Raw genomic sequence first — 15,637 nt, 5'->3', positions numbered from 1 at the left:
TATATATATGTATACAATTATACATACATGATTGTTTATTAAAAACATTTATATAATCAATATACACGTACCGGTTATCATGATTAAATGTTTATTTAAAAAAGACTTCTGCTACGTTAATAGGCTAATATTACATTACCATTTTAGACTTGACCTTAATTGTGTATCTTAAATGTGTGTGTGTGTGTGAGAGAGAGAGAGAGAGAGAGAGAGAGAGAGAGAGAGAGAGAGAGAGAGAGAGAGAGAGAGAGAGACAGACAGACAGACAGACAGACAGACAGATTTTAAGTTCTAATTGAATGCAGTTGAATGCACATTTTTATTAATGTATCATTTTTAAAAGCCTGAGACAACCAGTTTTGTTCACCTCAATTATGAAAAATACATGTAGTTCTTAATTGTGGGCTAGTTACCATTATACATGTTTGCTTGTTTTTTTCACTTAAAGTTTATATTATGGTCTTATGCGCATCTTTAAAAATATATTCCTGAAACAAAACAACCAGAGAACTACCCAACTAGATTTCAAGAATGCTGTCTAAAAGGCGGATATTTGTTGGAACTGTGCGTTAACCTTGCTCTCATACACGCTGAGGTAGCTTGTATATATTTACGTTATCTTATTTTATTGAATGGAATGAATGGTATGGGACACTTCCATGTTGTGATGTATTGTTTATCGAAATAAACAATAAAATTTGGTGTAATTATAAAGGCATAGTTTCTTTTAGAATTGTGTCACCCATTAGCATAGCACAGTGGTTTAGAGGGTTTACTACGAATTTGTAAGTCATAAGCTCGAATCTTGCTTTGTTTTTTTTAAATTTTTACTTCTCCAAATATCTCAAAAAGCTATTTTTTTCGTTAAATATTGTAAAATTTGAAAATTCTAAACCGATGAAATTATTTTAATTATAATTTTCTTTAATCCACATTAATATCGACAGACGTCCCATACCACCTTAATAAATCAAGAAGGAATTTTGATTCAATAAGATGCATCTCTGTGGCTATCTCCCTCAGCAATTCGAATTACATGTACACAGGATAGAGACTGTCTTGCCCCCGCGGTATCAACTTAAAGAAAACGCCCTGAAAAAAACGAGGTAAAACTTTCTTGTTTATGGATACCAGACAAGTATCCATGTATAATTCGCAACCTAAACTTTTGATCTAGTTTCGTCTGGAAAAAAAATGGTGTACCAAACACTTAACGGTAAAAATATAAAAATATTTACAGTATATACATGTATGTATATGTACGCCATGATGAAACTCAACGGATAAAAAAAGACTGACCAAATATTAATTTATTAAAATACATAAATTTATGCATGTACTGTAGTGTATCAATAGAGAGGTTTAGCAAATCAACGTGTACGCGTACGTGTACGTGTAGAACGGAAAATATGTGCATTACGTCATCAGTTTGTGAAATGACGAATTTCTACACGTATGTACCCGAATGAACATACGTGTAAATTGCAAAGTACCCGTAAGGTCGAACTTGTAGCCTCTGTTTCCCTGTTGTCTATTAATTTTAAAAAATATATTAACTTTTCTTAAGCCTGAATATTCAATGCGAATACTGATATCTACCAACATAAATTTTCATTAGCGTTTAATATGTTATTGGAGTTATATTTCACGCATCTCTTCCTCCAAAACATGCAATGGCTCCGTTATCTTATTAATTTGCGATAAATAAAAATGTGCATACATAATAAATGATGTTTAATAAAATTAACACATGCAGAATTCCTACTTTTCGTTTATAACCAACATTCTCAGCTTAGTAGGAGAGGATATCCATAATAAACATTAAAACATTTAAACGTACAAGTACACGTTACAACTGCTAAACAAGAAAAGTAATTGAGCTGGTACGGGTAGTTCTAACTTGTAACCTACACATACAAGTACACGTACACGTTGGTCTGCTAAACCTCTCTAATATGTGTAATTATGTCCGTAAACAAATACATTTCTACATGCAAGTTGTAAACGACGATTTCCCAGGCACGATCATTATAAATGAGTTTCCCATGCATAAGATTATAATTATTACAACATTTTAATAAATTCTGAAAAAGGAGAATGACCCGCCCCACAATTTAAAGATTAAGGAGATGAAAAAAATGTATTATTGAAAAACGAACGAAATCAACCTTAAAATTGGAAATTTTAAGTAGGTGCATGTAGTTGGCATGAAATTATTTTTTTTTTCTTTTTTCATTTTTTTTTTCTTGTCAAGATTTTGGATAAGTTTGCCCCCCCCCCCCCCTCTTCCGCAGTAACTTTCAAAACCGACTATTCGTGTCTAGGTTGTATGGTACAGCATGAAATATAACCGTGAAAAAAATACAGTTATTTTATGCAGTGTGGTTTACATACCGTGGGTATCAATAATAATAGTGAATAGTAAATCATATTTTAAGAGGTTCGCTCCTCAGGTTTTGTGTAGCCAGTTTTGATCAACTCTAGTTTGAAGATTCTGCATTACATTTCAAAATCTTATCATCTGCTGTTGAGTTAATTATGTACTGGCATTGGAAGCCACCAGTATGGCAAGTTTTTTAAAACTTGACTTAGATATTACTTTTATAGTCACTACATGTGTTCAACTTCATGCTATATTGAAATCATAATTAAATGATAGTTCAAACTATAAATTTTTGTTTGATTTCTTCAAATTATCCATTTTCGTGCCAAAGTTCAGCAATAATTTCAGAAAAATTATCATTTCTGTTTGGGGCCTCATATTTCTAAAAACATTGCATGTGACATGGGTCACAAATAAAATAAATGAACATTATAGGTCCCCATCTTTATATCAAAGTGGTTTTCAGATGATTGATATTGCTATTAATTAAGTGCCAACCTTTCTTAAAACATGACCTTAGTTATAAAATATTGAAATTGTAAAATGTTTGACTATAAAATCAGTTTACAAATATTGATTTTCTATTTTTTTTTTTTTTTTTTTTTTTTGAAACTGAAAACTGAAAGCCCAAGTGGTTTTTGAACTTATTCATTGAAAATAACGTTACTGAAAGACATCAATAATTGATAAATTCACACAACAACATTCATAGGTAATTTTCATTGTTTATTTTCCGAGAAAGTATGTTACAATAAAAAGATCCCTAAACCTCCTTGCAGATAAAACTTTTTCTTTTTTCTTATCGATTTGTCCAATAAAAAATTAACAGATACTCCTTATAAATGTACATGTATAAATATACATATACAATACTTAAAGCAATATGGGCTGTATTTTTTAGAATATTATTTTGAGGCAAAAACCTATTCGTATGATAAGTCTGCATATAACTTAGACTTTTATCATGAATAAGATTTGAAAAAAAAATCATTTATTTTTGTCAAAAGAAATATTCCTCTTTTAAGGAATATATAGCAAATCAATTTTTGTACAGAACGACAATGATTCAATTTTGTTCCAATTTAGGCTTTTAATGGCTTCTCCCACAAAATATGGCTAACAGAAATTTAAAAGCCATGAATTTTTTTTGTCATTTTAGTAGAAAATAACATTATCGTAAAAAAAAAAATTCAACATGAAAATTGCAGCTCATATTGCTTTTAATAGAAAGCAATTTTCGTCATTTTTACAAGCTCGCTCCAGTCACTAGGGTCGCTTATAACTTCAAAAACAATCCTAAAAATCCTAAAGATTTGTCGGCTGATTCTTGCAGGTAAGTTCAGTGACGTAAATTGTTATAAAAAAACAGGATTAACCAGAACAGTTTCTAGCATATGTTTGTTTCTGATTTATTACACCGAAGGAATATCAAAGTATACCACGCTCTAACGGCAATTCTCCTTTGTAAAACAGCAAAATAAGAAAAAAGCAAAAATTAAGAAGAAAAATATAAGAAGACATATTTGGAAATGTACATTGTCAATATTATATTAAGATTTGGATCCTGAAATACATATATCCCGAATCCTTAGTGTTCCTCACTATTATCATTTTTTAGTATTCATTAGAAAATGCATAAATTATCATATGGCCTAAAACTGTCCTTTTCTTTATTCTTTTAAAGGATTCATAAAAAAAAAAATTATGGGATTTGTCAGCGATGAATGAATATTCCAATATCAGGCGAGTTCTCCACTGCGCATTAACGGAAGTGCGACAAACAGACAGAAAATAAGAGTAGACCATTTTGACAGTGATGCCGCTGCAGATGCAGATGTAGACGACGGTTTGTCTTCTAATTCTACGAAATTTACTCCCCTGTGGTAATCGTAAACTGTATTAAAGCACTCGTACAGCACCCTTACCGAACCGTATACCGTACCATTGTACGAAATGAACTGTAAACTGCAATCCGAACCCACGACATCGTTCAAAAGTTCATTAAAGATCATCCGGAATGTTCCGTCAGCCCGTGATATCATGGAAAGATTGCCGATTCCTACAGAATTCATCTGAAAGGAAAGGACCTGGTCGTTTATCTGTCCGATTGTCATTTTTCCGAAAACACGACTTCCGTAGGTCCCAAGATACTGTGTTTTTGATTCGATCGGCACGGATTCAACAGGTGGCTGAGTCGTGTTTGATGACGAATTAGACGCCGGGTTCTTCCATGGAGCAGGGAAACTGCAGATGGTGTTGTTATCCAGCCATTGGCTCTCTCCGAGAATGATGTCGGACAGGACGTAGGAGAGGGGTGCCAGGTCGGTGCGGTAATTATTGTACCACGGACCGTTTATGGAGATTGAAAACCCTGCATTTTTATCCGGGAAAAATCCAACGACCGCGGAATATCCGTACCGATTTCCCGGGTTAAGGAGACGTTTGTGACCTGAAAATATAACGATTTCATCTCATTTGCATTGCAGCAGAAAAATAATGTAGACACATATCAGTTTATATACAAAGAAATTATTGTAAAAGCCTTAGGATAAAAATGGTTAAAAATTATAATTATCATATCGGCTTTGGTGTGGTTTTTCCGATAGCGCCACGATGAATTCGGTCAGCTTCGTCAAGCATACAATGTATTTATTGAAGGTTGTTCTACAGGTAGTCTCCTAAGGTGCGCACGATTTAGTAAAGAAATAAGATTAAAGTCACTCGAAGGCTCTCTCTCAGCGCAAACAGATTGTTTCCCCACCAACCCGCTCTCACAAATAGTCTTTAATGTTTGGTTTTTATTTAAAATATATATATTTTGCTTATATGTGTTGTTTTGTTTTTGTAAATAAAAAGAACACAAATAAATTGATAGTATGTGATTTGTAAACATGTAATTATTAAACTGCACTTCTGAGAGCGCTTTTGCATCTATATACGTGTTATTTATTTCATAGATTATTTTTGTTCATTTGAGTGTTTACGAATAAGAACATTATATAAATAGTGCCTGTTTGGGAGGGTAACAGTTGAAATTGATACCCCGAGAAAACCATTGTCAACCGATGCGAAGCGGAGGTTGACAATGGTTTTCGAGGGGTGTCAATTTCAACTGTTATCCTACCAAACAGGCACTATTTATTTTGATATACTGAATGTCTTAATTTTAAAGAAAACTTAACTGCTTTTACATAGGAATAACGTGAATTCTAAGGCGACCCGTACGCGCATAATTTTCGCGCATGTAACAATTTTTAATGTTACCCGTTGCTAAGTGCGTTGCTAACGGTGAGGGTAATAGAGGGGATTATGAACTGCGTCTAAACCAATCAGATTTCAGTATTTAACATGAAAGTATAACAAAACAATATACACCACCGGTGTAAAAACTACACATATGATTGGTCAACCCATTTTCTTAGACAGAGTTATTTATGCACGCTTACTCAATGCCAGAGCTTATATATATCTCAGAGCAGTTCATTTTCCTACACCATTGGCTCTCCCCTTGTGTTTGTGGTAAAGAGGCAGAACAACTGAAAACACATGACTTGTGTGAATAACTTCAGATTTATCTATTGCTCGTTAGGAAATAAGAAAGTTGATTGTAATTATAGTTGATATACATAAACATCCCTTTCATAAACTACCTAAGTAACGTAATTCTGAGCTTCCGGTAGCTATATAGGGTCTTACAAATCGGAATAATCTTATATCTTTTATTTGTACCACGTGGATTTTGATTGACAGTAATTGACACGTGCTGAAAACTATAAGATCTTCGTCCGACTACGGTCATCATGGTATACGACGTATGAGGGAGTCTCTAAACAGAACACATCAACACTTTCTCGATAATTCATTTAAAAATGAACAGACATAAACATGTCAAATAACCTCTCAGGGGTCCTCCCTTACAAAAATGAATTAAGGTTGTAGCAACTCGTATGATAAACACGAAAAATACATGGTTACAAAATAACAATTCTGGTTATTTTAAAAATGTTGAACTATTATTACCTGGGCGAAATAGAAACGACTTATTTCTATGTACAAATATGTCCCTGGGAATCTTCGCAGATACCCTATAAAGATAGTTTATTAGGAGAACGTTTGGGGCAAGTTACATGTACATGTAAACGACACTTACATGTATGAACAGTATTTAAATGAATAAAGATTTTTTATTTTTTATTTTCACAGAAAGTGGTACGATATGTTAATCTGGTCAAAACTAGCGTATATTTCGTGCGCCGTAAATTGCAAGTTTTTCGTAAATATCGTATATCTGGATGATTGCACCTTAGCTATATAGTGTCTAGCCCAAATTTTCTTCGTAGAGCTACAGCTTAATGTATATGTGCCGTATATATATTTTGTCATAAGTATACACTTTTAAACAATACCCCATTCCGTTAGTCAAATTCTCTGCATCTTCGCTAGCCAAGGGTTTTCGGTCCACTTCGCTTCCCATAAACCCTTGGCGTATTTCATTACGAAAACTCGGTGACAAGCTCTGTTTTATGATTGGCTGCATCTGCGAGTGGCTGATCCAATCGCAGTGTTGGTAAATATAACATTTAAAAGAGAAAACAAGTGTGATCTTTGGTTAAACATTCGGTGCTTTTAACAACTTGAGACACAACTTCTCGAGTACAGTGCCTCCCCAACGATGGTCTAACCAGATCGCTTTAAAAAAAACCTGAGTGTTTTACTGGAAATGAACATAGTTCTACAAACTTGGTAAGGCTCACGTGATAACATGGGAAGTAAACATGGCGAATGTACGTTGCCTATCCCGTTAGTATTATACGTTCCTGCTTATGGTTATTGCTTTTAAGGGTTCAATGAGCTGTGTTTTATTTGATTTCTTGGGTCCGCAATATTCACGGCAACGATATCTGGTTTTATGGCATAAAAGCTTTTATATAAATCGGCGACTTTTTCACTTGTTCACAGGTCCTTACAAAACACTATGAATAAAACGCCCCGTGCTTTCCATAGATTATAATTTAATTCGTATTTAAGGTACCTCACTACACCCAGACTTGTACTTTTTTAGACACTAAGTCACAAGATAGCGATTTAAATATTTTGTTAAAGTGTTCATATCGTTCGATTCAGTTGTACATTTCGTCGTTGCTCAGTGGATAAATTATCAGGCTTCTGAACCGCAGATCATGAGTTCGAATCCTCCTGGAGCTTTTGTTCACGTTTACTGAATTAAATTTTCGAAAATGTAATATCCTAAATTGATCATTTTTTTGCCTATTAGACTGAAATACTTCTTATCCATTATGTTATCTATCATAATCAAGTACATATGTAATTTTCTGCTGATTTGAGAAAATATTTCAAGATGTACTGGTAGTGAGCCACCTTAATAACATCGTTAATTATGCTCCAATATTTGGTAGTCAACATGTTTCCAAGTTGTATTATAACGTAGTGTGTATATAACCCGTTGTTTAATGCGATTAAAATGTAAATATGCAAGGGGCGCAACTCAAGTGGCTCGCTAGATATAGCGCCATCACATCCCGGAGTTTTCGTAATGAAAACTGCCAAGGGTTTATGGGGAGCAAAGTGGAACGAAAACTCTTGGCTAGCGAAGATGGATTCTCTAATAAGTTCAGTGTTGTTTTGCCCGTGCATATTCTGCGACAGCAGCCAATCAGTTGTAAGCTGAATCCACCAATAAAACGTTTGTGGTTTAGAAGCGGGTATTCTCGTTTTAATGATAAGAATCCGAGTGCGCGGTTAATTTGCATTATTTAAGAAGATTTAGTATGCATAGACTCTCTCTCTCTCTCTCTCTCTCTCTCTCTCTCTCTCTCTCTCTCTCTCTCATGAAAGTTGTCAAGTCATATTTAAGTGTTTAAATTTAAATTTAAAGTGTAATCTTAGGTGTAATCTCAGGCCTTTCAGGCAAAGCTCGGAAAAACCGAGTCTGCCGTAAAGGCCCGAGAATTTGAGATTGACCTCACCCCTGTAGTCTCCGCCATACCAGCCCAGACCGTACCAGGTGCCCGAGGCATTGACGGGGTAATCACTATCCAAACTGAACCTGCTAACTGACAAATCGTCGAGCAGCCTCTGAGGATTGATGATCTCTCGGAAAAGATCGGGGTGGATCAGTTGTGCCTGGTTCGCATTCTTGCCACCGGAAGCCATGAATTGGACCCATTTCCCGAGATCCTCTGCTGAAGCAATCAAACAACCTGCGGGTACTAGGTCACCAATCCTGTGTTCAGAAATCAAGTTAAAGGGACTTGGACCGGAATTTATCAAAATTTTCTTTTTCTTTTTTTATTTATAAAATGGTTTACTTGCTTATTTTGAATGAATGACCAAAATTTGAATGTTACAAATCAAGATATAAGAGAGATACAGAGGTAAGAAATCATTGTTATGTAAACAAAGCTCGAGTCTTATATTTGTTTACAAATAATGTAAAGTATGGAATTACCATTTCTTTGACCAAACGACTCGTGGCACACAAGGTAAACTGATTTGATGTGTTCATAGATAATATGATAAACAGAAAAAAGCAACATTTGTTTGAGACTCATACCAATAAAACACATATGTAACCATAACAAAGCTCGAGCTTTGTTTACAAAACAAAGATTTTTAAATTCTGTACCTTGCATATAAATCTATATTAGACTTTCAAATTTTGACAAAGCATTAAAAGGACCCATATTAACCATTCTATACATTAAAATTGGAAAAATATTTTTTGAGCTCAAATCGTGTCTTAGTCCCTTTAAAAGGTGTCAAAAAATATGCCCCTTAGAACCCCTTTTAAAATCGTTGTGTTATCCGCAAAAACTTTATGAACACGTTAATTCTTTAAAAAAAATTGAGACTTGCTACCCAACAAAATCAAATTTTATCCAAAAAACTCACATTTTATTTCTAACATACATGGTAGATAGCACAATCACCTCGCCCTCAATCCCCAATCTCTATGCCTTACTGTATAATTTATGTTAACAAATTTACCGAGTTTCACGAGAATATATGCGCCATTTGGAAAAATATCATTTGAATTGTCCATATTATAGTGCTTTGTGGGTTATTATTTTTTAATATGAATCGGTCTTTCCGTTGATGGCTTAGGCAATAAGATTTATAGTAATTTACTTACTGGTATATGCGAGAATCTCCGACCTCCAACTTCCCGTTCTTTAAATGATACGGAAGTGCGTAATTGGTCTGGGAGCTTGTTGGGTATATCATCGTCCCACAAGACGCTTGTCTCATTCCTAGAGGACCTATGATCTTATTGTTTATCAGGTTTTCATATGGTTGGCCAGTTCTCACTTGTGCGACATGGCCTGCCATGGCGTAAAGAAGATTGTTGTATATCCACGAGTTACGAAATTCACCGAGACTCGGCAAATACTTAAGCCTCCTGAAATGTGTACAGAATTCAGCTGAGAAATGAAGCTTAAGGTATTTCTTCGTCGTTTTTTTTTATCTTTTTCACTATTCAAGACATATCTGAATCATTTAACTCATCATCTAATTTAAAAAAAGAAAAATACTTGTTTTCTTCTCTTGCAATCAATTAAGCATTGAATCATTAATTTTGCATCAATGAAATGTTTATCAGTGTAAGTATAATATCAGGTTAGAAGTTGCAAGCAAAGTCAGCCTTGTTCTTCGAGAAATACTGAAGAAAGAATTGTTGAAACTGTATTCACACGCACCAGACTTGGTGATATGGTCTTCTGTGTTATTCTTAAATATCACTAAAATCAATCATTGCAATTTAACAGTTAAAAGAAAGTGAATGTACATGTATATATTATATTGGTCAGTATACATGTATAGAAGTAGTACATGTATATACCACTTTTATCTGTGACATCATTTGTCTCAATCTGCATGTAATGTACCTTCAAGGGGGGGGGGGGGATTTCGTTATTGAATCCTTCCAAAACAGATCACTACATGTAGTTAAAACCATTTTAACAAGGCCTTGGACTTTCAGTAGGACGTAGCTATCTATTTCTTGCGTCAAAACATGTCAAAATTGACGCTGGTTTCAAGCGAAATATACACGGATTGCGTAGTCTTAGCTCAAAAGCCAGACTTTTGATTTTAAAGAGCCATGGCTGAGTGGCCAACAGTGAAATAGACAGGCTTACGTCACATTGCTGTTTGACACAACTACATATGTTCCCAAAGTCCAAGCTCATGTTAAAATGGTTCTACTTACAGGATCATCAAAAAGGAAATGTGAAAATACCGTCAGTCAATTGTGAACGCTTCAAAAAAAAAAGAAAAGGATCTTTGTAAATGATGACAAATCGTTTAGTTCATTTTTTCTACATTGCAAGTGTTCAATGGCTCGATAAACATACCCAACCTAACACCAGAGTAAACCCCAAATAAACCCAGGGTTTACTTTCGTGGTTAACATGGGGTTTACTCTGGGTTTACTTTCGTGGTTTACATGGGGTTTACTCTGGGTTTACTTTCGTGGTTTACATGGGGTTTACTCTAGGTTTACTTTTTACTGAAAATTTATGTCCAGTTATATATTCCTGTTGGTGAAATTCTCCTTACTTGAGGAATTCTGCGCGACCTATCTTCGTCATATCAGTGTACACATCAGTATCACTGAGTCCAGTCCGGTGGCTCAACAGGTCTTTGATTGTCATCGCAGATCGAGCGCCACTCAGTCGGAAGTTAGATCCAAATATGTTGTACAGCCTGGTATTCCAGTCAAAACTGAAGTCAAGATTTAATTCAACTAAAGTGCAATTAATATTCAGAAGCCCTTCGGGATTTATGGGGTCTTATCAAGTTACATGTACCAACTTGTATTTATATCGCCATATACACCAACAAAAATGTTCCCTCCTTATTTTCCAAGTTTTTTTACTCATCTTTTTTTTATTTTAACAAGGATGCGTAGTAAATTGATGAGACCCGCAAATCTTTGTATCAATTGATGAATTACTGATTCAATTTTTATTCAGTGGGAAAAGTGAAATATAACTTATATTACTAATTTTTATTACTCATTCATCCTAAATTGATAGTTTCTTGTTCGCTCATGTTAAGATTCATTTAAACCAATACCTGTGATATGTCGTACATTACCAGTATAATTATGATACATGCGTAGATATAGAGAATAAACATTTGAGCACCGCATTTCCAAGGCATTTGTATGTACCTGTCCGCTCTATTCCTTTGTTCGGTCATAAGAATACCCAGTAAGGCTGAAGTAATGGCTTTCCCCACGGATCCAAGGTAGGCCGGAGTCTGGGAGGTCCAATTGAGAGGCGGATCCAAGCGAGCGTGACCATAGCCTTTAGCAAAAAAATCGTCTCCCCGAACCATCGACACACTCATTCCTGTAAAAGACGAAACGACCATTCTCCTATATTTTTATACAGGGCTCTTTATACATAAAGGAAATCGAAAAAGTCTAAAAATGGCCACTTAGTCCTCTTGAACTTAATTTGCATGACTAATGATTATAGATTTTATCACAAACTTGTAGTGTATACAGACTAGACTACCCGTGTGAAAAACCTTTGCTTTCTCAACTGGTGATAATTTATATAATTATACATGTACACTACGATCGATATCTATTGTGATAAACCGTACAAAAATGCGTATTTTTTGCAATTATAAATCTTCCGTTCGATTCTTGAAGGTACACATTTTATCTGAAATGTTATCAATTTAATAATTTCGCGTTTTCTGAATTCGAATGTAAATTAGATGAAAAAAGCGGGCTTATAATTTTGATTACATTTAACTAATAAAAAACTGCAGTACTTGTTTTGTCAGTTTTCAGATACATTCAGTCAAATTGTAGATGATAAGGAAAAACTATTAAGACAGATTGCTTTTCATGTTGTGACGTCACTTGCCCTGGACATTCTTCTAATCGTTCAATCTATCAATCGATAGTTGAAGCAGGCCGAATTGTTTTCTTAACCGATCGGCAAGTCAATTTATCAGTTTCCAAAAATATGTAGCTATAAGTATTTACGAGGTCAGTAAACTTAAATAAACAAAATTACACATTTCCAACAAATAAAAGGTGTCAATCATAATAGGTGGATGCTTTTAGAACTAGATTTTGCTTTTGTGTGAAGTAAGTCCGAAGTTTTTTGCAAGTTATTAAGGAAATGTTGTAGCCAAATAGTCATCCCGTGACCTAAATAAGTACTATTTGTTGGTATGACGAACCAGCTATTGATTAACATGACACATAATTTAAACATACATGTATTGCATCATAATTAGGCGGTATGCACTTTGTAACAGGATGATAACGTAATCTTGTGCAGCCGAATTTAACAGCACAATAATTATTATGATTGTTTTAAACGTTGTTACATGTATACCTATGTTGTCATCAAGCGTCATACTCTGCAATCGTGTGTCCGTGTTCGATAGCCCTGGCTTTGTATAAGTAGTTACATGTACTTTAAAATCAACTACTCACGTACGTCATTTTATTATACTTTCATTTTGAATACTGAAATCTGATTTGTTTAGACGCAGTTTACACTCAGTGTTAGCAACACACTTGGCAACGGGGTAACTCAATGAACAGTTACATGCGCGTTAGTCATCCGCATACAGTTCGCCGTAGAATTGACGTCATTCCTACATAAAAACAGTACTCTTTTTTTTTAAAATTAAGACATTCAGTATAACAAAATAAATATATATAGTATGACCTTTCAAACTGCACGTGAGCTTTATAACCAGACAGGATGCCCATTCCCCCCGGCTTTATATGACGGACAGTTCCAACGGAACTGGTACATGTACTGTCTTAAGAATAAAAATGTTATAACAGAAGTTAAAATGTTAAAAACGTGTATAACCTGGGTTGGAGCAATTTACGCTTTTTTTATTACCCGCTTCGCGGATTATAAAGCGTAAAATGCCCCAATCCAGGTTATACTCGTATAACTTGGGTAGACATTTAGTTCATTTCTTAGATATATTACGTGTATGTTTTTATTGTCCCTACACGGTTTATGATATACCAACCCTTATTTTACAGTAGATGTAGAGCTATGTATGTTTAAAACAACAAAATGAGTCATATCTGATAAAAATTCATATATTTAATTTTGTAAAATTATTTTTGATGTTTTTTTAATTTTAGGTTTTGAGAACACCGTGACGGTCGCTCATTCCCCTCTTCCCCTCTATATGAATACATTCTTACCTGGAATGTTTTTGCATCCCATCACAGCGCTAACCATTGCGTCAACCAGGTCAGTCTCATTTTGGAAGAAGCTGCCCTGACCCGAAGCAAACGAACAAAGCACAAATAAGACGGTCGTCAAATATTGCGTATTCATGGTCCTATGAATGTGAAAATTTAATGAATGAACAAAACAAACAAGAGCATTTCTTCACTAACATCGTGCATGCGTATGTAGGGTTACGTTTTACAAAAGAACTTAAGACCAAATTAATGAATGTTTATTTATCACATCCAATCTTTATTTGAATTCAATGGCTGTGAAATTTAATATGAAAAATAAAAATTAAGATATATTAATATATATATTGTTACAAAAGGCATTAACTGAGACTGAAAATATGTACGAATTAATTCGTCTTATTTTTATTTATTTTTTTTTTTTTGTAAAATGCAGCCCTTGGATTCTGTTTACTAGGTACTGTAGTATATATTTGTAATGCAGTGAAGGAAAGATTTTCTTACTCTTCTTTTTCTGCATATCACATATTAGGAAGACCTCGAGACAGAAAAAGGGTATATACACCTATATCATACCTGGTATTGTATGATAATGCAAGGTAATAGAGTCATGTGAGATAAAACTTCAAACAATGTAAAATTTAATATTTGTAAATTGATATATAGAAGTAGTAAAGTCGCATGCAGAGAAATACATGTAATTATTCAAATACTATTATTAGAACTATGGATGATCTTTGAAATCTTGAAATTTATATAATTCAAAATTAGCACCTGCGAAGGAGCAGTACTACGGTATATATTACCAAACAGTACACATTCTGAAATGAAGTTAACACAAAGCCAAACAGATTAGAGCTATTTCAAAATAAGATGTGAATAAACAATCAAAGTAACAGAAAAAAGTATAACGGTAACATTATTTACCTAAATCATAAGGTAGCCAAATGAATCTGTAACAATGTTTTCCATTCAAATCGAAAACTAATACATGTAACACCTGTAGAGCTATTTATGCATGGATGTCATTTACGCAACATTTACCGCTGCAACCTTAAATAAGCTATGGCTTGTTCTGTATAACATTTTCTTGACGTCCGCTATCATAATGTTATGATATTGTTGACCAATTTAATACACAGGCGTCGGAAGAGGAGGGAGGGGGCTTAGCCCCCCCCCCCCCCTTTTTTTTTTGGTTTTTGCTTGTCAAGATTTTTTTTAGAAGTCTAGCCCCCCCCCCCCCCCCCCCCCCCCGCTCCCCTCCCCATCCAACTTTCAATTTGTTTCCGATGCCTCTGTTATTTATGCAATTGGAATATATGTACATGATAAGAAGACACGATTCTGTATTACGCTTATTTTTACTAAACATTAATCAACAATTATTAATTTACAGACTGAAGAATCAAATACGATGAAATTGCATATAAGTTTAGCGTCAATTAACTTGTGAATTAATCACACTGAAGAATATGAACGTATTTCACTAAGCATTTATGATATTTTTGTTCCAAAAGTTAGGGGGAATTTGAGTTAGCGCATTTCTGAATTTACATATATCATTACATAGTATTACATGTATGTGCATCACATTTGGCAATGTACTTTTTTGTGTAGAAATTTTCCGTTCGTTTCTAGAATTGAAATGTACCTAAGTGCAGGTTAGATTTACTTAAAAAATCATTTGTACCCAATGCTGTCAATCAATGGAATTCACTAAATATAGAAGCCAGAACAGCCACCTCAATCAATTTGTTTTGCAAACATATGCCTAAAGTTACGAAACCCCCTATTTATTTTTCTTTTGGTAAACGCTGTACCAACATTATTCATACAAAACTGAGACATAACTGTGTATTAAACTATGATCTTTGTAAACGTAATATTATAAATAATCCGTTGTGTTTATGTGGTAAAACAGAAGATGTGTATCATTTCTTTTTTTCTTGTAAAAAATACTCTAGAGCGAGAAACAACATGTTTGATCAATTGTTTATGTTAGATTTAGTCAATATTGATACTGATTTACT

At 34.2% G+C, this 15,637-nt stretch overlaps 1 protein-coding gene across 2 annotated transcripts; it reads right to left on the bottom strand.

Moving 5' to 3' along the window:
• Positions 1-3,158: 3,158 nt before the first annotated feature.
• On the bottom strand, positions 3,159-14,648 carry LOC105325546 (uncharacterized). 2 transcript variants are annotated; one of them, XM_066073788.1, is made up of 8 exons: positions 14,535-14,599; positions 14,382-14,428; positions 13,608-13,747; positions 11,580-11,760; positions 10,964-11,128; positions 9,537-9,803; positions 8,371-8,627; positions 3,159-4,832 (listed from the first exon to the last, which is right to left on the bottom strand). In XM_066073788.1, the coding sequence occupies exons 3-8, from the start codon at positions 13,741-13,743 to the stop codon at positions 4,123-4,125; spliced, it is 1,716 nt and encodes a 571-aa protein (XP_065929860.1). In that variant the 5' UTR covers positions 13,744-13,747; positions 14,382-14,428; positions 14,535-14,599; the 3' UTR covers positions 3,159-4,122. The 2 variants fall into 2 exon arrangements, with proteins under 2 accessions (XP_065929860.1, XP_011423466.3); XM_011425164.4 differs by lacking the exon at positions 14,382-14,428 and having other exon boundaries at positions 14,535-14,648.
• Positions 14,649-15,637: the final 989 nt, after the last annotated feature.

The sequence above is a fragment of the Magallana gigas genome, chromosome 10, assembly GCF_963853765.1.
Source record: "Magallana gigas chromosome 10, xbMagGiga1.1, whole genome shotgun sequence".
Lineage (NCBI taxonomy): Eukaryota > Metazoa > Mollusca > Bivalvia > Ostreida > Ostreidae > Magallana > Magallana gigas.
This window is presented reverse-complemented; position numbering and strand designations above follow the sequence as displayed.

Bases quoted from the DNA above. Each gene is read 5' to 3' on its own strand.
- LOC105325546 (XM_011425164.4), bottom strand. From the start codon at position 13,743: ATGAATACGCAATATTTGACGACCGTCTTATTTGTGCTTTGTTCGTTT. The intron at 11,761-13,607 runs GTAAGAATGTAT...CGTCTTTTACAG, and splicing joins GGGATGCAAAAACATTCCAG to GAATGAGTGTGTCGATGGTT. The intron at 8,628-9,536 runs GTAAGTAAATTA...TTCTGAACACAG, and splicing joins GGAGATTCTCGCATATACCA to GATTGGTGACCTAGTACCCG.